Source organism: Coturnix japonica, chromosome 2 (assembly GCF_001577835.2).
Source record: "Coturnix japonica isolate 7356 chromosome 2, Coturnix japonica 2.1, whole genome shotgun sequence".
Classification (NCBI taxonomy): Eukaryota; Metazoa; Chordata; class Aves; order Galliformes; family Phasianidae; genus Coturnix; species Coturnix japonica.
In genome coordinates, this window is record NC_029517.1 from 17,053,888 (window position 1) to 17,078,145 (window position 24,258).

The 24,258-nt window shown below is 34.7% G+C and overlaps 1 protein-coding gene across 2 annotated transcripts in view; it reads right to left on the reverse strand.

Annotated features, from left to right (window-relative positions):
* MALRD1 (MAM and LDL receptor class A domain containing 1) overlaps window positions 1–24,258 on the reverse strand; it is a 204,643-nt gene that overhangs the window by 1,103 nt on the left and 179,282 nt on the right. For both annotated transcript variants that reach the window (XM_015853499.2, XM_015853500.2), the window contains exons 36-38: window positions 10,235–10,317; window positions 10,056–10,146; window positions 1,207–1,282 (exon numbers count right to left, since the gene is read on the reverse strand). In XM_015853499.2, the coding sequence (XP_015708985.1) occupies window positions 1,207–1,282; window positions 10,056–10,146; window positions 10,235–10,317 (250 nt within the window). The remainder of the gene's footprint in view (window positions 1–1,206; window positions 1,283–10,055; window positions 10,147–10,234; window positions 10,318–24,258) is intronic.

The following is a 24,258-nucleotide window of genomic DNA, read 5'->3' on the forward strand; positions in this document are numbered from 1 at the left end:
ATCGTTCAGATTTAAGGTTCATCAGACACAAACAAAACTCATAACTCTTGTTTTTCATCTTTGAGAGAGTATTAGTAAAAACACATATCTTCACAATCTTAAAGAAAAGAGAGGAGAATCTGGTACAACACTGTGCTTCAATCACAGTGCCTGTAGCTGCCTTTTCTGAAAATCTCTCCCCTGGTACTGTGCTACTGTTTTCTAACTTGCTATTAAACGAAGACTGTCAGGAGTGTATTTTAAATGCAATACAAATGTCCTGATAAATTGTATGTTATTGTGATGGGAATGTTTCCTACTTGGAGCTCTCATAAACCCAAACCTAAAAGTGAATTATTTGGTCTAATGTCTGTAAAATCCCCTGCAAGGAACCTCTAAGAGATTGTGCATGACATATCACAATCTTGTTTAAAACTGTGGTGAGATATTATATTACTGACTGTGGAAGCAACAAGGAAATTCTATCTTTCAATTTCTATCCTATCTTAATTCTTTCAGTTCTGATAAGGGTAATATCAAAATGAGGGCAGAAAGGATGTTTTAAATTTGATTTGGCTTCCTGTAAATCCAAGGTGATTCAAATTTATTATTTTCAATGATAAATAACACGGAAAGCTGCATTTTAAGTCAAGTACATTTCTCTTGTTAAATTTAAAACATAAATTATAGCTACCAGTCTGATGTGATAGCTAAATCTTGTCCTGAATTCTTTTACTACACTATCTTCACAGTAAAACACACACTTTATTCACAAACTTCTTTACCTCAATTATGGTCAACAAGTAGCATTAGGGAAAAACATGACCAAGGAGCAGACACTGTACAGACATATTCGATTAGTAATGAAAATAGGAATTCACATTTTATTAAAGCTAAATGAATGCACAAAGACAAACTGAGAACCTTTTATGTGCTGTGATGCCTTGTTGCTGTTGTTTTTTAATTATTTTTTTATTTTTACTGAAGTAAAAGGAGACAAATCCCAATAATGATTTTCTTTGATATTCCTGGCAAAGTACTTAATATAAAACTTTTTTTTTTTTTTTTTTTTTTTTCCCTTTCTTCCTCAGATTCAGCAGCCCATAGACTGCATTAGTTATAGACACATTCACAGGTGGATTACACTATTTGTTTTAATGGGAAACCTATTCAAGGGCTACAAACTCACAGTTTTCTGAGTATGTAGAACCAGCTGTTGGTGCTTACCTTTGCTTTTCCAGATGAACTAAGGTCTTCATACAGTGGATTGGCAAATGAAGTATTTATGTTTTCCTCTGCTTTCCTTGAAAAGTCAAACAAACAACAATAAAACCCTCCATAACCACACAGGCTCTCAAAGAATCAGATAATTTCAGGATGAAAAAAGACTTTCTGAAAAAAAAAAACTACATGTCTAAATATATTCTCAATTTAGCTCTACTAAAATGAATGAAAACAAATCTTTCTTCCATGAGTGATATATTAAAATAATTATTTTTCTTTTGTTTCTGTTAAAAATATATGTGCTTGGATATGTGTAGAGCTATTAAGTATTCATAAAATGCAGGCATTGTGCTATACATTAGAATAAACAAGCTATTAGCTAAAAAGTTGCACTGCTATAATGTGCATGGACTTCTAAAATTAATTTAGGGAAAACATTTTAGGCAATTTATATAATCAGAAATAGCTCTACTATTGTAAGTATTCATACTTTTTGCTGGAAAATCAAGAATATTTTAAGAATCCCCGAAAGATACCGGACTGCAAAAGCTTCATGAATGGATGTAATGCCTTAAGCAATTTAAAACAGACAAATAGGACAAATTGTGGGTATTTTGTTCATTACCTCAGCTAGAAGGTTAAACATATGCTTTGGAAGCACATAGGAACTTGTGCCCATTAATTCTTCAAAAGCAAAAGCTATTTGGAGACGGCATTTTCTACCTATATTTGAAGTTTTTTTTTCACAGAATCACAGAATTATCAAGGTTGGAAAAGACCTAGAAGATCATCCAGTCCAACCATGACCAATACTTCTCAGCTAAATCATATCCCTCAGCACAACATCCAAACATTTCTTGAACACTCCCATGGTTGGTGACTCCACCACCATAAAGATGACTTATGAAAAGATGTATTTAGCTTTTATTTTTTCCCAACTGGTGGTTTTAGGAGTAAAAATATTTCCCCCATTGAAATTTGGCAGTTTATGCAAAGGATATACATTACATATACATCTTCATGCATACAAAAAACAGTGTTTGTACAATATATTAAAATTAAAAGTCCTCAAAAACTAATATTCAATTTCAGTCGTTAGTGGTTCAGATGGATTGTGTTCTATTGAGAAAGTATTGCTATTCCAAAGCTACTCCTACAGGTTCTTTAAGTGCTCTGTCCTTATTAACTTCTAGACAACCTCCATGCTACAGAACTGAAGGAACAAGAGAAACCACCATGGAGCAGCCATGAAGACACAGATGATAGAGTGGTTAGGATGGGAAGCTACCAATCAATTCTCAGTGAGAGCCAGGGGCAAGACACGCTGTATGATTTCTTTAGCAAAGTACTGAAACAGAATAAATGCTCAGGAGGTAGTTTTGTAGAAGTAGTTTACAGAAATATATCCCCTTATGAGTTAAATCTGCGCAAGAAAGGTTGTAAACTAAAACAGATATGTATCCTTAAAATCTTTCACAACAAGACTGTCAGAAAGCAATTCTTTCTAATGACGACCTCATAATTCATTTTGATTACCTGTCATGGCAATGTGAAGAGCTGAATATTTGAACCTGTTGATTTATTCACGTGGCCTTAATCATACTGTTAATTATTCATGATATTTTGATGCTGTTAGTTTAGTGAAGCTGTAATATATTAGGTTATTTATATGCGTCCAAGTGCATATTTGCATACTAAGTCTCCCAAAAAAATCCATAAAACTTACAGAGAATTGATTTTTTTTTTTTTTACTCTAAAATTACCCTACAGTTCAAAAAACCTGAGGCTAGAAGAAAACTCAAATAAGAAGTTTTCAAGAAACTTGGCTGTGCTTGTCAGCTTGTGCCTGAAGGGCCAGATTTGCATGCCTTTGTCTTGGTATCTCGTTCAGACATCACAAACCATACGTAAGGGCTAAGATCATGATAAGGAAATAAGGTTCTGCTTGAGTAAGTGAAGAATCTTCCAAAGGGTAAGTCACACAGTTTACAGAGAGAACCGCCCAATATGCCAATAGAAGATGATAAGGATAGTGATGGCTCTGATTTGTTTTTATTCCCAAAGAACTTAAGAAATTTTTACATATTTGAGTAAGCACATTCCAAGTTCCTAGCTGCGTTCTGAGGGCAGAAAGGAGACAGAACACAGATCTCCAGCTTCCTCTGCAAGTCCATTAACCAGCAAGCTGCCATGCAAAACTGAGGGCACAAAAATGTGTTGGCTGTGTTCTTCAACATCTCTCTGTATTTTGTTCTGAAATTGGTCCGGCTAATATGTGTGAGTTTTCTTAAGCACAGTAATTCAGACTTCCTCAGGTTATTCAGCATATTTCAGATGCCTCTACACTTTAGACATGAATCACGAATTATACAGTTGAGCACCTAATGGTAATTTAATGGCATAAAAAGGGCACTGGTTGTTTTTAGGCAACTCGGATTTATATGAAGAGAACAGACTTTACAAACTGATTTCCTGCTTTCAAGAAACTTTATGCCATAGTGCCTTGGATTTCATATTAACTTGCACAACATAAGTCACATGTGTTACCACTGTACGAGAAGGGTAAGGGCTACCCATTGCTCACAGAAATTATGGTTCAGAATAACTAATAAATTTGATATGTAGAAAAAGTAGAAAACCATAAATGCCAAGTCCAAGAGAATTTACCAAGCAGGGAATAATTAGGGTTAAAAAAGCCAAGCATTTGATGTTTTAGAAAAGGAGAACTGAAACAACAAAAATGATTCAAACATGGGCAAAGCAGTTCAGAGAGAACTATGTTTTCTAACATGACCGTACATACCACAATAGGAAAGGAATAATCATCGTGGGATGTAGACCAGGTCACAGAATCACAGAATCACAGAATTGTAGGGGTTGGAAGGGACCTCTAGAGATCATCGAGTCCAACCCCCCTAGGGTAATGGCTTTGCTAAACCCATCTTCATCCCCTAGTAAAAAACTGCTGCCTTCTGTTAGGTTTTTCCATATAACTTCAGCCATAAGGGAGAAAGCTATCTACTCCACAAAATGCCTGTCTGTGTAGAAAGGGACTCCTCAGTAACATCATATTTTCTAATGGAAAATTATCTAATCTGGATTTCATTGGTTTGGACATAAAACTGAGAATTCTCCACTTTTCAATATACTTCTCAATTTTTAATTTGAGTATTTAATCAAGTATTTCTGTTTGTCAATGTGCAACTTTGTAGGAAATACACTACAAGAAGAATGTTTATTCTCAGGTTTATAACAATAATTTCCCAATGGACCAGAGTCAATTAAAATTAAGATGATCATTAAAATAACCCCTTAAAATAATTCTTTACAGAGGTTTCAAAGCTTCTGCTCTAAATAGTAACTGTAACTCAAGATCTCAATTTCCAAACAATTTATGAAACTTTTAAAACTAAACTTATGCTTGCAAAAGTACAACATATTTTGTGTATCCCACAGAAGAAATGGAGGACAGGATGCAAGGAAGGCAGGCATTCTAAAAGATTGATTTAGAATCACTTAAAAAGTTGATTAGTTGCTTGGTTAGTTTACGAATATGCTTTCTGGGCTTTCTATGTCTACAATTTATATATTTTGAATCATTTAGGAAACTATATATATACATTTGTATGTGGTCAGTTTTTTGTATCTTGACACTGAAGCCTCCAGAACAAGAGATTTCCTCTGTTCTTTCAGCATGTCACTTCCAGTTTCTTAGCTTGCTTTTCTAGGTGTGCTAGCTGTGAGATATGCATGGCAGAAAAACTCTTAGTAATAGTAGAAATAGCTGAGTACTTATTATTATAGCAATAATTTTAATTCTTCAGAAAAAATATTCTACAGAAGAAGGAATGGATTAGGATAGCAACACTAGACTAATAAAACAGCTCCCAAATAACAGATATGGTTGCTGCTTCACAGTTTTCTTTCTTTTTCTCCAAAACTGTATAATTTTCTCTCATTCTACAAGAAGAGTATATTTTTACCCTCTAGTTCAGAAGCTGAAAAGAGCTGAAAAAATGTAATTATCTTGTCATTTTGTTAATCACTTTGGGATATAGGAACAGAAGCACAACCACCTCTGGCAGTTCTTCAAATATACTTTTAGAACCTCTTCTGGAATATACTATTCATTTCTCCACACCAGACTTTCAGAAAGATGTGGTCTAATTGGAGAGCGTCCTGTGGAAAGCAGCTAGGAATGATCATTTCTGTAAGTAAAGATAGGCTGAAAACACTGAGCTTGTTTATCTTACAGAAAGCAGAATACAGGGAGATACAAAAATGTTCAAGTGTATATAGCAAGCTTTTTGCAAGGAGGAGGGGAATGTTCATCTATATATTTCCACAATGAATAGAATAAGAACAAATGATCTTAAACTGTAGAAAGACACCTTGGCAGTTAGGAAAAGACCTCTCTTTCTACTTGCAGTACCAAGATTGTCTTAGCTAAGAGGCCATCAAATCTATATTATCTGAGGTCCTTAAGTGCAAATGTCATATTTGAGTCTTCCCCATGGCAGGGTGAAGGATTACATTTATTGGCCCCAAATTCCCATGATTTTCTATCATTTTAAAATATTTTCTCTGAGCTCCTCAGTTTTTCAGTCTCTTGTCTATACTGTAAGATATATTATTTATATGGTTGGGAAAATTTTGAGTTTTGTGCTCGTATTAACTGATGGGATTGATAACCACTTTGGTGCATTAGCATCACAACTGATGGCATAGATCAAGATTGGGAAAGAAATGAGTTGAAAGGATCCAGAGACATTGACTGCATTGGAGGGAAGACAGATGTTTCTACATAGCTTAACTAGATGGAAAGTATTTGATTTTCACTTATTGTGTTTTCTTCTTGAAAGTAAAATGAAGCATGAGAGGGCAGATGTAATACAATGGAAGTCAAAATGCAGTTTTGCTTCTATTCAGTCAGTAGGGACAGATGCCACTGAAGAAGTGAAGCAGTTTGCAGCCTTCCCTTCTGAACCAGAAAATGTCATCTATAGACCATGAACAGGAATGTGAGAAACATACATGCTTCCTCCAATTTGAGAATTTGGCACAAAAATTTCACATATCTCCAGATGGGAGCTGGGAAGTTGCATGCAAATCTGAATACCATTGCAGTAGATTTTACCTCATTCTACTAATAAAGTAGACTGCTGTCAAGCTTTGTGGCAGGCTGCTTTTGTCCGTTAATAAATAAATAAAATGACTTCCAGTAACTCCCACTTAGACACTGATGAGTTTCAGGCTTGAAGATCAGAGATGAAATTATTGCTAAGAAAGGAGGAGAGAACAAAGAGAAAGAAGAGCATGCTGTCTGGGTTGGAGGGAGAGCTAACATCACTATCAGTCTTTCCTGTGAAGAAAAAGAAGGATGAAATGAAACTCAGGTGCTCACTGCTTAGTAGAAACAACTTCCAAAAGCAGCATGTGTTTAAGGGCTCATCAGGGTACCCCTATTGCCTCCTGGCTGGTTTGCTAGTGAAAAGATTAAAGATTCTGTGGACTCTGAAACTTTTCCTTTAGCTTTTGTGCACATTCTTGTGCTATTTCATTTGAGGCATAGATGGATCTGCTTTAAATTTAAAAATGCACTGAGCTAACATAAGCTGTTAGTGTGCTTATTTGAGGAGCAGCTACAAATGCATGCATTTGTTGTTCTATAACAGGACGACAGGAAAAAAAAGGAGACCCTTAGAGAAATTATTAAAAAATAGCTAAATAGCAAAACATTTTTTTTTTCAGAAGGCAGAAAATATGGGATTAAGTGTGCAAAAGCTTCCTTGTGAAAGAGAGAGCAGACAATTTAGAGTATAGAGTTTCTCTAATGTCTTTGAGAAAACAATACAACCCTGGAATTCTAAAAGAAAACACAAGCTTCTGAAATGAAAATGATCTATAGGAAAGTATCATGTGCACAATCAAAGCTTTTAGTTCATCCAATTCCCTTAAATCAAAAAGAAAGAAAAAAAAAAAAAAAAGAAAGAAAGAAAAAAAAATCAGGAGTAAAATCTCATACTTCTATGTGGTGCTGTCACATTGTACACTTTACAGACTTATGCAAACACAAGTCACTTCTTACTCTCAAGCTTTATCTCAGTGTCAAAACGACAGTATTATACCATTGGTTAACTCTGGGCTAGTCACTGATGATTACTCATTAAGTAGTTTAGGAGTAAATTGCATTGATTTACTGCTATGCTTCCAGCCAAGATTTTAACATACCAAACTGTTCTGGTTACCAGGTATGTAAAGACAAAAACTCAAAAGTTTCAGATTTCAGTGTTTTCACAAGTTCAAAATTTCAATGAAATTGACACTCATAGTTAGGTTATTTCTTGATGATGCCTACAAAATGCATTCAAACTACCATGTTAAGTCAACTATGGTTAAAAACAATGAAAATACAAATGTATATTCTGTGTCATGGGTTGAGAAATTTGATAGTATTAGTGAGTTCCTAATAGAAAAACTCAGAGCCACAAAAATCTGCAGCAATATAACTCATGCTTCTGCCAGCTCCAGTGAAAGCAGATCAAGTTAGAGTAAACTATCTAATGTAACTATGCAATCTTCTATGATTTAGTAGCTTAGTGGGTAGTAATGGTAACAGGAGGATGATCAACTAGATGATCTTGTAGGTCCTTTCCAACCTTGTGATTCTATGATTCTAATCCTGTGGTTTCTTTTCCCACAGCTCTTACTCTCTTCAGAAGGGTCATAGTAAGAAGACCTATTCAGCTTGGTTGTTTTTTTTTTGTTTTTTTTTTCATACCTAACAGTATACTTAAGTGTTTGGCATATTGCACCATGATAACTTTTCACGGATCCATATAAAAAATATCTCTAATTTATTTTAGCATATACACCAAGGAAGGAAAAAATATTCCTCGAATACAGATATGACAGGGGAAGAGAAGTGGAAGGCAGTGCATTAGCCCATAAGCAAATATTCATGAAATAAAAAGGGAAGTATTTAGAACACAAGATAAAGTAGCTTAAGAAAACTTATTTCATTTAAACACCATCAAACATACTTTATTTGAAAAATTATTAATTGAAATTAAAAACAGATTTTAACAGCTCTTGTGAAACAACTCATCTTGCACTTCTGAGGTGCCTTTCTATATATGTACTTTAGGAGGTTGCATAAACGGAAATGAATTAAGTTTAAAGCCTCTGTGAAGTAAGATAAAGCAATGCTATTATTCCCACTTAACAGAAGGTGAAGCAGACATAAAGCGGGTGATGCTATGCACTCAATTAACATGAGCACAGCCAATAAATGTTTTTGCTTCAATGTTTTGCTTCTGTGTCCATAGACAACTCTATCTGCCAGGGGAAGTATGCAGCGTTAGGAAAGGTGTCAGCATCAATAACATCAGGGCAGATTGCACAGTTTAGTAGATAGTTTTGGAGATAGCAACACCCCCAAAGTAAGAAAGATCTATAGCTAAACAGAGGTTTAAAGGAAAAGAGACATCTCTGAATATGAGTGTTAGAGAAGAAAATGAAGAGTGAGGGAAATCTAACCTGAGAGTGGACAATGCAATTCACTATAGGGACTCCTGAAAGGGAGGAAGTGACACTTGCTGCTGGTGGAGAAGGATTGAACAGAGCAAGTAAAGAGATAGGCAGAGAAGAAAATATAGGTGCAATAAGAAAATAAAAAGCAGCAAAAAAAAATCTTAGGGAGTAGAGAACAAGTAGAAGTTATCAGAGCAATGACACAAAGGGTGAAAGTATAAGAGATCTGTGAAATAATGCACTATCAACCTGGGGTAGGTCCTATAAAAATGAAATCAAATAATTGGATAAAGAAAGACCTTTTTAGCAATGTTGTCCAAAGCACTTGAAATATATTTTGAAATAAAACAACACCAATTTTGCTGATTTCTTTCATTCAGTGAAGATTATGTAGGAGGGTGTCAGAAGACAATTTCCTTTCTGTTTGCACAGTACTGATAGCAAGCTAAGAATGGGATGGAAGAAACATGCATTTGGGGAAAAGAAGCCACCATCCAGAGCATTCATTCGCCACAAGCAAGACCAGTATTTAGACCACAAGCCAAGAGTCTGTACTGGAGTGATTCTATTGGAAGACAGCAGTATCGGATAGTGGGTGTGAGATGAAGAGGCAGAGTGAAGAGGTGGAAGGAATAGACACGGTGTCAAAATAAACACCAATTAAGAGGAGTAACACAAAATCAAACAAGAAGCCAGATTATCAGTGTGTCCAGGTTCCAAAGAAGAGGAGACAAACACTATGATTTGTGGAAATCTTCATGTGATTCTGCAGTTTTACAGCTTGCATTTTTCCCCCAATTTATTAAGGATTTTTTAATGAAAAACACTAATCTTATAAAGTGGGAAAAAAGCCCAGCTCTTACACCATCCAGGTATCACAACATTGGTAAAATTTAGGGCAAAAATGTTCTCAAGGGAAATGTGTCCTCAGTTCCTTCAGAAAAAACTGTCAACCTGACTTTAATAAACTAATTTGGTCTCAGAGGTTTCAAGAAACCACAAATACATCATATTTTTTACATTTAACCATCCTGTACAAAGGCAGAGTTACTACTATTAAGCTGGGATAACTTTACAATTTAATCACATGAAGTTGAATCAAAATATTCTAAAAGTCACACCATAACTCATTTTTACTGGACTGGGGTCCCCTAAGATCACAACTAAAATGCTGCAAAACTAAGTTTTGTGTTTAGTGTTGCATGTGAAGGCAAAGACTGTAGGGGGATTTAAATGTTGAAACTAAGGAGCCTGGGCAGTTAGTCATTGGTCTGTGCCACGCTTGTGCCTGCCTTACACAAAATAAAAGTTTCACTTACATTTTGTGCTCTTTCTTCTTGGACAGGAAACATAAGGCAGCAACAGAAATTTTAATCAGCAAGAAACTGATCCCCAACCCAATCCAAATATCTGCAAAATCAGAGCAATCAGACTGTTACAAAAAAAAGAAAATACTGAAAGGATGAATAGAAAGATATTTCTTTTTTTCCAGACCCACCATTTTGAAGGAGACTTGAAATGGGAGATTGAAGAGGCTTAGCACTTATGTGACAACGATTTCCTTTCCATTCTTTTCCACATCTGTGAAGAAAGAAAAAGAAAAAGAGAAAAAAAAAAAAAAAAAAAGAAAGAAAAAAATATCTGAAAATGTGAGAAGCAAGGATCATAAACTATGGCAAGCACACATGTATTTCTGCAACTGACTGGGGCTCAACTAGGAACTTAGGTTAGAAATACATAAAATAAAGAATCCCCCTTCAAAAAATAACAACAACAAAACCAAAATAAAACCAACAGCAAAAACCTATAAAAATTCAAAGATTAGATTTGGCTTCCTTGGCATAGTATTGTTATCCTCATGGCAAAAGATATGTGTCTCATTTCCCTTTTATCTCTTTATCCCCCATGTGAATTCTAGATAAATTTCTGAGCTGGGTATCTGGGACACTGGTATAGAGAAAGATACACAATTAGAAATTATATAGAAATCAATTTTTATCTCTCTCTCTATTTTTTTGTTGTTTATCAATTTCCTTACAAAAACCACTTAAAAACATCTCTTCAAAACCAAAGTACTGCATTCTAAATTTGCCATTCACTCCAAGTACAATCTTGAATTGAAGGAACCAAAATTCAAATAATCTAATAGACACTTTACAGTTATTGCTTAATAACTTGATCTCCATGCCCAAGAGTGTACCATATATTGATTTATTTGTTCAAACTTCTGGCTACTAGCTTTTGTTGCAGTCTTTACTATCAGAGTAAAGAGACCTTGGAGTCCAGATCTTGGTTGCCTATGAGGAAATTAGTGACTGTTTGGAGTGCTTCACATCATCCATCTGGGTACTCCAGGGAGTCACAAGTGGCAGTAGGCAACCACAGTTATAGAGCCCAAATCAGGACTAGCGTAAAAGGAACTTTACTCTGTAAAGGTAGAAATATTTCACACACTAGATATACAGCTGTGTATCGACAACTAAATGTAAGGCTCCCCATTTAATAAGCTGAACCCCACTGCATGTGTCTCACTGGAATGACTTCTTCCAGCTTCTAAATTATCTGAGTAACTGGTGCTATTTTTTTTTTTTTTTAATTATTATTATTATTTTTTTTAAGAGAACATCAGAAGGCAGGGATGGCAGCAATCCAGTTCCAGTCCTATTATTGTGGTATAAATAGGAAATTAATTTCAATTCTCATAAATTTTTACACATTCACAAACAAGTAATTCAGGAGAATCTTACATCGAGCTTCTTACTGCAATACCAACAATTCTTTTCACAGTCATCAACTTTTGTGATGCAACTTCTACTTTGTAATTGTGAGCTTATATTATCTTCTGCTCTCCTGTATAATATAAAATCTGACACACACAGAATTTAATCTTTACATTACAGTCATTTTATCTGAACACATGTGAGAGAACACCAAGCTGTTTATAATGGGATAGCACAAGGTGCTGCCTGTGTGTCATATCCCAGCAGCTGCAGAGTTAAATGAGGCACACTGGAGAGAGGGGAGTATTTCATTTTGCTGCATGTGTTCAGATAAGTGTAGAGAGAGGCCAATTAGGATGATAGGAGCAGTAAGCATCTGTTTGCAGCCTCAGTAAAATTTTGGAGTAATCAGGGTATGTCAGAAAACAAATCTGTATCCTAATCTCAGGAGCAACTGGAGGAAGATGACTTCACCAAACACCGAAAGAGACTGATGCGGGATTTGTTGTAACTCAGGGGGTCCTTAAAAATAGTGGGTGGAGAACATGCTATGTGGAAAGTACCAGCTCTATTTAGACAGAGTGAGCAGAGATTGATTTAATCCATCTCATGCCACAGACTTGAATTTTCTCTGGTTAAAGAGTTACTTTTTTCAAGGTTAAGAAATGGTACACTAATGAAATCGAGCTTTAGACTGGAGTAGTATCTTCTGACATGCTCATTTTAAAGAAAAAGTGGAACAATTTCAGCTGACAGCTCATGATGAGCAGGAGACCCATTGTATTCAGTAACTGAAAATACCTGGTCCCCTTAGTCTTCCTTCTTCTCCAGAATATTACAAAAATCATGTAATCCATAAGCTGTTCTTTTACGTGGACTGATGATTTTATACAAATGTGAAATTGCTCTTGGGCTTATACCAAGCCCTGTGGATCCATGTAGAAACATTGCAATCTGATGGTAATCACCCATCAAAATCATTTTCTGATTGCTCTCGATTGTATAATTTCTTTTCTCCCCGTTTGCCAGATTTTTTGTTGAGCTAGGTATGCTTTTAACCCAAATTGCTCTTTCTTGTCACTGCTGAACTTACTTGACTGTAAAAGGAAGAAAGAGAAAACAGATTTGCAGCTGTGCATAAGCACTACTCAGACATGGTAAAGAGGAGTGCCATCTGCTGCTCCACAACCAGTGGGGCATGGCACACCTCAGAACTGCAGAAACTTATTTCTTATAAAAGCAGGTGTGTGTACTCATAAGAGAATGGGAAAATCCTACCACTTAGTAATAACGACTTTCATGTGTTGTTATGTTTACATTTAATGATGAAATATCTCCATGCATTCATGCTATCTGCATTTGAATTATAGATAAATATTAGGTATCTTTTAGTCTGTTAGGAAATTAATTCATCCTTCTATACGTGCAACTACCAACTAACTTAGATTAGTCACATATTCCCAAAATCCTTGAATCCTATCTGAATGTTCTTATGTTTCATGACACACTAATTAGGAAACTGATGTCAGACATCAGTAGGTAATTTTGGTCACTGAAATGGTTTCTCATTATGATATACCAGGTTGTTACTGCAAATGTTCCCCAAAAATACCTCTATTACTTATCAAAAATGGGACAAAAAATAGATTAATGTGAGGGAAAGATAGCATCTCAAAAAACTTGGTTGTTTTGACAAGTTCAAAGCCAAACCGGGGGGAAACTACTGAAAGACATGAAGCATGAGAAGTTTTTATAGAGGGAGATAGGAGCCTAGGAAAAAAAAGAAAAAGATGATGGTATTAATGACAACACAGCTAATCCTCAAAGACAAGGATAGAAAAGGAATGCAAAGAAGAAAAAAAGAACAAAAAATCTAAAAAGTGAAGATATCGGCTGGTTAAGATTTCCCACATGTATATTCACAGATAGTTTTATTTGCTCATCTTTATCTCTGGAATAGGAACTTATCCATCATTCCTAAAAGTGGGGTAAAATGTAAAGTTATCATAAAAACCTTGATTCTAATTTGGAGAACCATTACAGTCTTTCTAAAAATTGGCCCTTCCTTGCCTACTAAGTGCCATTTTCTCAAATAAAAAATAAGAGAAAATGAGTTACAGCTTGCTGAGAAGCATAGAAATTTCAGTGAAGCTGCAAAAATTAAATTAAAGTAAGTTAATTTTTTTTAAAAAATATTTATTTATTTATTTTAAGCAAAAACTGCTCATTAACAATACAAATACTGACTCTGGCTTTTTCTGAAGCAAAGTGCTTCTGTGCACAGAATAGAGGAGAACTTGTCTTAAATATTCAAAACAAGATTGTTTTCTAGTTGTTTTATGATATTTTTATCATTTTGTAGTATCTTACACTGTAGAAAGTCTAGTTGACTGCTGTAGTATCTGTAGTGGAGCTAATGTGGGGAGAAAACAGAACAAGATATTTAATGGTATTAAAATCTGCCAGTAACTCAGATTAGGGAAGACAACTTCCGTAGCCTGATTTTAAAATAAAATATAAATACTTTTAAATAAACTAATCCAATTATTCTGCTGCAGAGGGTCAAAATGAATAAACATTATAGGTGTTGCCTTATGCAGTATAATAGATTTAGGAAAGAAATCCAGAAGATTATCTTACAGGTCATCAAATAATATATGTATCACTTTATCATTTGTCTATCATCTCTGCTATGCGATGGTTAGATAACAATAGCAGTTACTGGCTGAGCTGAATCTGAGTCAGGGAGAACAGAGAGAAAAAATATCTGATGAACTTGTTCACTACAATGTTGGCTTCTGACTGTCAAAAGACAGTGCAGGGCTGATGTTAATCTTCATTTCACACAGCTGCTGAACTCAAAGCCATTGCAGACAATAATACTAGTGCTAATATTAGCGATAATACTTTTTCTTTTAAAATTAAAATGATATTGTAGTGATGAAAATTCAGTGATGGTGAAGCTCAAAGTTGTACATGAAGATGGAAGAACCTCTTTTTGGGACGCCCATTCTCTCTTACACCTTACAGAGTTCCACAAGGGTGACACGAATTTATACATTCTCAAAACAAAACCCAGAAGCAAGGAAAAAATAAAAACATCATGAAAAAAAGATGAGAAAGGTAAATTTCAAACCAAATATGATATTACTTCATAGTATATTTGAGGGAATGGAAGAAATTCTTTTAGAAATTCTGTTTTTACTAATAGCAGAGCTTTTTTTTTTTTTTTTTTTTTTTTTTTGTGCTTTTGTGGTCACATTAGTACAGCCTCAGCACCCAGATTTCAGCCCCTGGCTGGTACTGCAAAACTGTATCAGTGAATAACAGAAATATATGTGAAATGAAGTCTAACTTCAACATCCTACTGTTTAGTCCTTGGCATATGCAATCCTGAATTGAACTTTAATTACTCTAACAGCTCCAGGTAGGTCAAAGCAGCCTGTGGCACAAATCCAAGAGATGGCTCACTTGAAGTTTAGTTAATGAAGGAGAACACTCTTAATTACCTACCCACTGCTGTGCACGGACAGTATTTACAGTGCTTTACATTCAGTTAGGAGGCAAATAGGTTTCTTCCTCAAAGTCACTATTAGCTTCCTTTCTGATGGGAGCAGCTAGGGCTACATGGGTGCTGATATTGGTGGAAGGACCTTATGGAACACAGATCAACCATGTCTTCTGGGCAATGTGCTAAATCTTCATTAGCATGTTAATGCCAGTTTTGAAGTGGTTCCTTAATAATTCTTTTCTGGTATTTTACTTTTAAGGCAGACAATTTAGAAAAGACTTTGAATTTATCTCTTAAGCCATGAACCTTAAATTCCACATTATTTATGTAAAATTAATTTCACTGAACTAATTAGGTCTTGACTAATTAGCAGCAGCACATTTTACATGAGTCTTAAGCTCATCTGAAGCACTGAGATAGCCATTGCAATCCTTTCAGACAGGAAGTTCCCTCATAGTTGAAACAGCAGAAGCATGAGAGACAGACAAATGAAATAGCACTTGAATCCTTCCATCCCAGTGCACATCCTAATCTATCCTGCCTGACAAAATGTCTTCTGCTATTAGCAAATTCCTACAGGAAAGTCACCCTGCAGGAAGAATGGTAATCTTACAAATTTTCTTCTAGGAATTCCAACCCATTATTTCTTAATACGCATATTGGTAATACAGATGAGTGAACATTGCTTGTGTTGCTGAGCTCTGTGCCTGAGGTTACAGATAATTTCACTCAAAACAACAGAAAAAAAAACAACAAGTTTTTTGTTCTTTTTGGTGTTTATTCAAGGCAGGTTTAATTTACAATAACATGTCCAGTTGATACACTGCTGCATTTCAGAAAATCAAACTTTATGCTGTATTAATGATAGCATATGTGAGTCTCCAAATAAATACAGATGTTTACTTGATTGCTCATTTTTATCTGATGTTTTGCTTGTGCAATTATTTCCTTTAGTCTGTGATAGTCTCTGTCATTTTAGCCTGTCAGAATTACATATGGTTCCTGGATAGGGGTACATGACAGTAGGGAAAATAGGGAATTGATTCCATGACTTCCGAGAGCAAGTATGAACACAGCTCCTTGTTGACTTGGATAAAGAGGAGTCTAAAAGCTGCATTTTCAAAGAAGATTTTGATGCACATGAAAAACTAAATAGTGAAAACTGTTTTTCTTTTGCTGTTGTTTGCCTTTTTTCCCCTACAGTAGTAATTACTAACATTCCATTATTACTAAGGTTGTTTATAAATTCAGAATGATCAACATCTACTCATCTAATCACTTAAGGCCTGGTACTAGCAGTGTGTAAATTAAGGCAGCAAAATATGGATTAATACAGTCATATCACTCTCTACAGTAAAATAAGTAGCATGACTCCTTATTTTAGGAGTATTATCCAGGTACTGTGCTTACTTACAAATCCATCACAAAATGCATCATCCTAGGTCTTCTGAGTGAACCCAGATTTGCCATTGTTACTCTCTATAGCATAGTACATGGGTATCATTACACATACGAGTGCTGCCACTATTCAGGAGCTAAACTACATCTATTGGAGTGCAACCTGCTCCAGGCAAGGGAGCAGAAGATAAAGGAAAATAAAATGAAAAGCACTTGGTTCTTTGCAGAAAATAAACTTTACGTCCCTCTGTTAAATCAGTGTAAAAGAACTTTTTTGTTCTCTGTCTTTCCAGTCAACATTTTGCAATATAAGATTCACTAGGCGTTTATGAGTGTGATGAAAGCAGCAGCTCCTTATTCCATTACAAAATAAATTGAAATAAAAAATAATCATATTCTCTTGTCTTTAATGCTGAACATAATATTTCAATATTGAATTTTTTGTGAATGGCCTCAGAATATATCATACTTATGATGAATATGATGAATATAACTTCTTGTCTGCTGTCTATGGCTGGAACAAGGAAACATTGTTCCTTCTGTGGTTAAATTCACAGGGGGTGTGGGAAAAGCAGAAATTTCTATTGGAAAAGACATCTGAAGTAGATGGTAACTTTGAACATCAAGACCTTCAGATCAAGCATTCAAATACTGCAGCTAGCAAGGGGTCGAAAGAATAATAAATTCAGGAACGAAAAGATACACCTCTGTACAAACTTTGCTTCTTCCTAAATTATGGAACCACTGGGTGTAGATGGCAGAGGAAGTAAACATCAAGATGACTATGATCATCAACACTATGTAACCTTGGGGTGTGGAGGACATTGGGGAACAGACCCGAGCAGTATAATCTGTAGTGTATAGATAAGCGCACATTAACTCTCAGGGAGAGAACTGGACATTCTCTGAAATACTGTGTGCACTTCTGCTCACTCCTCCTCAGAAAGATGAATGCCAAGAACTACTAAGCAGAGCACAAAACCAGAAAGTCTTGCAAGGAGATTCTGAAAGGTTTCAGTCTACTGAAAGAAGAGCCAAAAGACATGGCTTTTCTCTAGAAAAAATTAGGAGAATAAACAGCAGAGCTATTGAGGGATTGTTCAGGTTACTGAAGGATAGTGGCACACATACAAATGTTTATAAGCTGGCAATGAAAAAAATATGGATAAATTATTAGAAAACACTGAAACAGAGAAGAAAGGCCCTTATCCATCTCAGAAGAGCCAGCCATCAAGCCAATTTCTGCTGTACCTACGAAAACATCAGGTGCTGGAAACTCATGGTAACAAGCATGGCAGAGAGGAATATGCAAGCCAAGAATTCCTCATAAAATGTCATAAAATGAATCTAATTATGCTTATTAACTGTATTATATTATGTAATTGTATGTGGTCACAAGGGCCTGGATTTGCTGACCCATATATGTAGTTCTATCATGAACATTGCTAAATTCATAGCCGATGAATACAGAAGAATTAACATAGAGAGAAATAATATGAAGTATAAACAGATTTTAAATATAATGTAAGTCCTCTGCAAAAAGAAACAAACAAACAAACAAACTGGGAATTACTCTAGGTTATTCAATAAAAGTAAGTGTTCAATTTGTAGTATAAAGCCATGCACTCTGCAAAAAGAGTAAGATAGAAGATATTAGAGATTATAGTGATTAAAATCATGTGACAGAGACTGAAAAGATCAATTTTAATTTATACAGAAGATGAGTGGGAGCATATATGCTAAAGGTAAATAAGATGATATATGGTAGATGGAGGAAAAATTGCATGTTGATGTCTATCTTTCAGAACATTCAATCAAAGAGAAAGAAAATAATTCTTAAACTAATAATAAGGAAGCTATTTGCCACTTAGAGCTTAACTGACCTGGGGGAGTACTTGTCACAGTAAGTCTTAGAAGCCAAGAACCTAAAGATGTGTATAAGAGACAGCTCCTTAAAACAGAGAATGAAAGTGTTTAGGGATTGCAGATCTTTAAGTTCTTACTGATAGTAGTTTAAAAGGAAATTATTATACTGGCATCATTATTTTCTACATGTATCTTCTTGCTTTTCCATTCCTAGATGTGCTGTCAGCTACTCCCAGGTCTGCAGCATGATACACTGCAATTGCTCATTGCTCTTGCAGCTACAATGAGAGGTTTTAATTACAGCCTATGTTGAATTAGAAAAGGTACCTGTAAGAAGCAAGGACTTGGCAACTGTATCTAATTACTTTTTAAACAGATATACAATGAAACTATTGTGAGCAACTTTAAAGGTTTCCAGCAGGACCTAATTTTTCTAACATTAATTACCTGAAAAAGGAGGAATCAAGAGACAGTCTAGATAAGATAGATTTATAGTCATTTGGCTACAAAAGTGTCAAGACTGGCAGTTGATATTAGATAGGTACATTTGGCTTTTACATAGCTAGCCATTCACACTTTCTATTAAATGCTTAAATAAGAAAACAAACAAACAAGGTCTGATGTAAAACAGGAGCATGAGGTTGAGCTTTGTATCACAGACAGCTTGTGAATGACCTCCTGTTAGGTCCAAGCAAACCGTTTATTAAAGATGGAAGGATAAATCCTTTCTCTAGCTTCAGATATTTTAAATAGAGATTACTAGAATAATTTGGAGATGTTTATTATGGGATATGATCATCATGAAAAAAAATAAATAAATTCCTTTTTATTTATTTATTTATTAATGTATTTTGTTTCTACCTAAAAACTTAAGAACAAGGTGAGATTTTGAGATTATTCAACTAATAATTAGATTGAGTAATTGTAAAAGAAACAATTTTTCAGTATATTTATCTTATCATAATGAAATACAGACCTATCTACAAACTGCTTGCTGTGTCATTTTGTTCTGTAGCTTTACTCTTCAATAAAACAGTCCTCAGAATTCATTGAGGGGTGGTATGTGGTGCGTGCTGTATTTAATGGCAGAGATTCATTCAGCTGCAGCAAAGAAATATGTACTCACAGCAGATGGCCAGACCTTAAATTCACTATTTCAAACCATTAGACTCATTTAATGCTACCTTTTCTAAATTAACGAGATGCTAGCTTTATGCTTACAGATTTTCTAAACAACATTGAATCCCTGTGAGACAAGAAATAAAGTATTGAAGAAAGTATTTGGTGGTAGATTCAACTGAGAAATCATTATCCACTTAGCTAGCCATTATAAATAAAACAAAATTCTTCAAATTTCTTCAAGAAAAGCAAAAACAAATACACCACCAACAAACTCATTAACACCAACTAGCAAAAAACAAACAAACAAAAAAACCACCCACAAAAATGACCACCAACAAAAAAACAACAAACGCCCCCCAAAGAATTGATGTCTGTTTTTAAGTGATTTTTCAATTGAACTTTATCTAGGACAAGAGCAATATTTCAGGCCAGATCTACTTTAAGGACAAACCATCAGAAAGCAATTTGTTGAATTTCAATGCTGACATGAGATATTGACACAACAAAGAAATGTCTTGAGAGAATTCTGTAGGTACATTAAAGACTGAGCATGTGAGATCAGAGTTCTAATAATGACTCAATCTTAAATCTTTGCCTATTAAAAGCAAAAACAAAGAACAATTATAAAAAAAAAAAAACCACATCATTTTTAGACAGGATGAATAATAATAAAAAATATTGCAGTCATTTTGTGAAAGATAAGAAACTGGAAATGCAGAGCTGGCACCTTTCTGAAGAAGGAAACTTAGGTGTAGGTACACCAAATGATATGCCTACCACAGAGACATTTCACCAGTAGAAATGAATGAATGATCATTTTTCTTTTGCTCTAATCTGAAATCAGGAGATTGAGCTAATAAAATTTACCATTTGCAATATGAAATGAATCTTCTCAAGAAGTTTATGTCAGTACTGAGGTATCTGAAATTCTGCAGCAATGTAAAAAAGCTCAATGAATAGCCTTAGCTTAAATCAGTTTATAGCAAACCAAAAGTCCTTTATGCCAGTCTGGTTGTCCATCTTGTCTTCAATTCTTGCTTCACAGTACTTTCCCCACTTCCCCCCTATTGTTTTATTTAGTGGTGTGTTTGGGGGGTCCAATTTTACCTGCTTTTCCTCTGTTGGCCCTCTTGTATTTTTGTTTTTCTCTTCTATTCTTTTGTTTTATCCCTTTTCCTACTTGTGAGACATACACTTGGATGTTTGATTTCCTCTTGCAGTATTCTCCAAGGAGGGGAAGAGGATAAGAGAGAGATAAGGAAAGAACAGAGAGACAAAGAAACAGAAATCTCAGAACTGAAACCTGCCACTCTTTACATGTTTTTCTATGTGATATAACCACGTTTGCAGTTCCTAGAGGATTAAATAATTATTAAGGAATTACCTAACAGAAAGCTTGATCTGTCTGTATTTGTGGCAGTTAGCAAATTCATTTGCTTTCAGAAATGGCACCAATTTCATATTCAGTTGAAAGCAGAAAAAATGTAAAAGAAACAATGTACTAAAGTATGACAGCTTTAACTAATTTTAAAATAGACCTGTTAGTGTCACAGAGAAAACCTTTTTGCTTAAATTAGAGCTCCACTGATGCATATCAGAAGAAAACATAATAAAAATCTGAATATATTTGCAGTAGGTGGCTTTTTCCTCACTTACATTTCTTTTTCTGTTTCATTTTTACTATATATATATATATTTTTTTTTTTTGTATGCATCTTCTTATTGACTTTTATTGAACTTTAACTATACTAAGTGGAGACTACTCCATTACCAATGCTGTATCCACAGAGGTCTCTGAAAGTAACACATCCCATTTATTTCCATGGAAATGGCAGCTGATACAAAGAGTGCAATATCACTTCTGGACAGAGAAAGTTGTCAGATACAAAACACTGTTTTTCAACAGGCACCACTACTAGCTGTTCATTTTTACCAGCTATGAATAAGAATCTGCACGTAACACCAGTAAAAGTCTGCTCTGCCAAAAGTGATCCACTGTTGCCACTGCTGAAATGCACCATCCACTGTGTTCACATCCACTGTTTGGTCTCCATAAATGTTCTGCAAGCACTGATTAATGTCAACGTATGCAGCCTTTTTCTGCATGAAGGAATTCAATTCCACATCTTTTCTCCATCCACAATCCCATGTCAGACTCCATTCTGTCACACTGCCCCTCTGCTGCCATCTGTCACATGGTAACAACAGGTAATTGGGTTTTGGTGGAAAGGTTCCACCTCTACTGAGTGCTATACCACCAACTCACACCTCTGATTTTGTTGGCCAAAGTAATAAAATAGGAAGTATTACTTTTGGAGAAGCTCATGAAGTTATGGAAGAAATAATAGGTATTTTTTACAAAGTCAATTCACATTTCTTTTTTACTGATATTTACCTTTTACATGGCTTTTATATGCATGAATTTCCAATGTCCTCATTAAATCAAATACTTACATGAAAAGGGTAAGCAATGAATGTTTTTGTCATTATTAAGCCACATATTTAGTGCAATTAACAATAAGAAAAAAGATAATTTTTGATCCTTCCTGTCTCCCCCCACTATCATCTTTCCTGAATTGGTGTTTTTTTTACCAGCTGAAATGGTCTGTTTTAACCAGCCTTCCAACTCAGGCTATTGCTCCTAGCAGGTGGATTGTAGTGTATATTAGAGATTATAAATCATTTTGTCATTCCCAGACAGTCATAAATTTTACTGCTTACATAGGAGACATCAGTACACAATAACATCTAATGCTGCTGCTTCTCAGCATTGTACAAGTATAGTACAGAAGTACAGGCGAAGATTGTATCAATACCTACAGATATATTCTTTAAAAATTTTATTTTGAATTTTAAATGTATGGTGATAAGAGACCTAATTCAAAAGGCCACAAAAGTTCTGTTTTGCTTACCCCCTGCCTTATACAGATAGTGGTTTACACTCCATTTGAATAATTCCTTAGAAAATGCTTAAATTCAGTAATAAGTTCAATATGTGAATGTGATCCAAGCAAAAAAATAATGGTGGGACGCATAATAAAAATGAATTCCCAGGAAACATGCAGAATCCACTCTCTAGCTTCATTCTAACAAGTTAAAATTATGAAATCTTCAGAGAAATGACCTTTAAACAATTTATGAGAACCTAAGACACTTTAGATGCAATAAAAATAATTTCCTCATAACCTTTCTCCCAGTACCACATTCCCTTTGTGTTGTTATGGTTACAGAGTCAAGACTTCAGAATTTAGCAGAGGCTAGAATTAAGGATTCCTGTGCTTTTTCAATTCAAACCCTCAATGCATATATGTTCAGATGTCACATATAGTATTTAATTGGAAGATCACAGATTCCCCCAGACCATCCTTACGTAAAAAAACTTTAATTCTGGTGTTCAGTGACTGGCTTTGCAATGAGAATATCATCATGACATGCCGCAGAGGCAATTTGCCATGCTTAATAAAAGGAAAAAAATATTGACCTTACGAGTCTTCTCTGTTGTTACCAGTGCTCAAATCTTCAGACTTCAGCACTGAATACTAGTCTATCTATTGACATTAAGAGAAATTTGAACTCGTGGCACATTCTTGAAACTTTTACTGAGCAAAATAGATATAGTTCAAAATCTGGTTCATTTGCTTGAATTCAACAAAGGACTGAATGGGTTATTTCAGCTCATATACTCGGCATTCTGATAAAGTAAAATTCTTCCAATGGTCTTTAGTGGATATTATTTTTAATAATATATATTGAGCAACAGCTAATAATAGAATTTCTAACAGCATTCAGCTTATTCATTCAATAAACTCTTGTTTGCAGCCAAGAAATTCACCATAGAGATGAAGGATGGAGTTAATGCTGCCACACAATGAAACACTGTGCTTGTACAATGGAGTGCATCCTTTATGCTTCTTTAATATGTATCACTAGGCAGAATGAAAACCTAGTTAACCTGCACTGCTGGTAAACAGCCTGAACAGATGGAGGTAGAATCCAAAAATTTGAGAAGTCAACAAATTCTATGTTCCATTTTTCTGCAGATTATCTTATGTCAGCTGTTGAGAAAATGTGGAAGTGAGCCATGACAAACATTCCATATTAATAAGGAACAGATTTACATTTTGTGAAGGCATGGTGTCAGTGCAGTAAGGCTTAGGATGAAATCTTTGATATAAGCTGAACTAAGTTCATTAATCCACTTTTTTTTTTCTTTTCTTTATCTTTTTTTTCTTTTTCTTTTTCTTTTCCTTTTCCTTTTCCTTTTCCTTTTCCTTTTCCTTTTCCTTTTCCTTTTCCTTTTCCTTTTCTTTTTCTTTTTCTTTTTCTTTTTTTTCTTTTTTCTCTTTTCCCTGACTGCAAGGATATTGCAATTTTAAAAATCTATTAGAAATAAGAAGTGCAAATTATTTCTCCATAGTTCTGGCAGATGATTTTTTTCCCCTACTTTGTATTAAATATGATACAATGCCTTGTCTTCGATCTTAATATCAATAGCTGAAATTAAAAAATGATATCTTAATTTCACAAAAATATCAGTTAGAAATGTTTCGTTACTACACATCAATTACTTTATAAATATTTATTGTAAATTAATTCTTATATTTTATCCAAACATTATATATTTGTAAATGCATTCTTAAGTATGGCTTGAGTAAGCCACCTTAGGTATTGTGTGTAAAAGAAGACTGAACTTATTTGAACATGACAGTTTTCCATTCTTTGAAAGAGATTAAACATTAATGTTTTCTAGTAGGTTGTTTTTTTGTTTGTTTGTTTGTTTTTGTATATTTTCTTACTAGAAATATTTTCTCACAGTTATTCTTCTGAATGTTATGTCACTCTTTGTTTTCATGATCTACTCAAAGATCTCTTTTACAGAGCTGACCTGACCACTTTTGTCCTTTC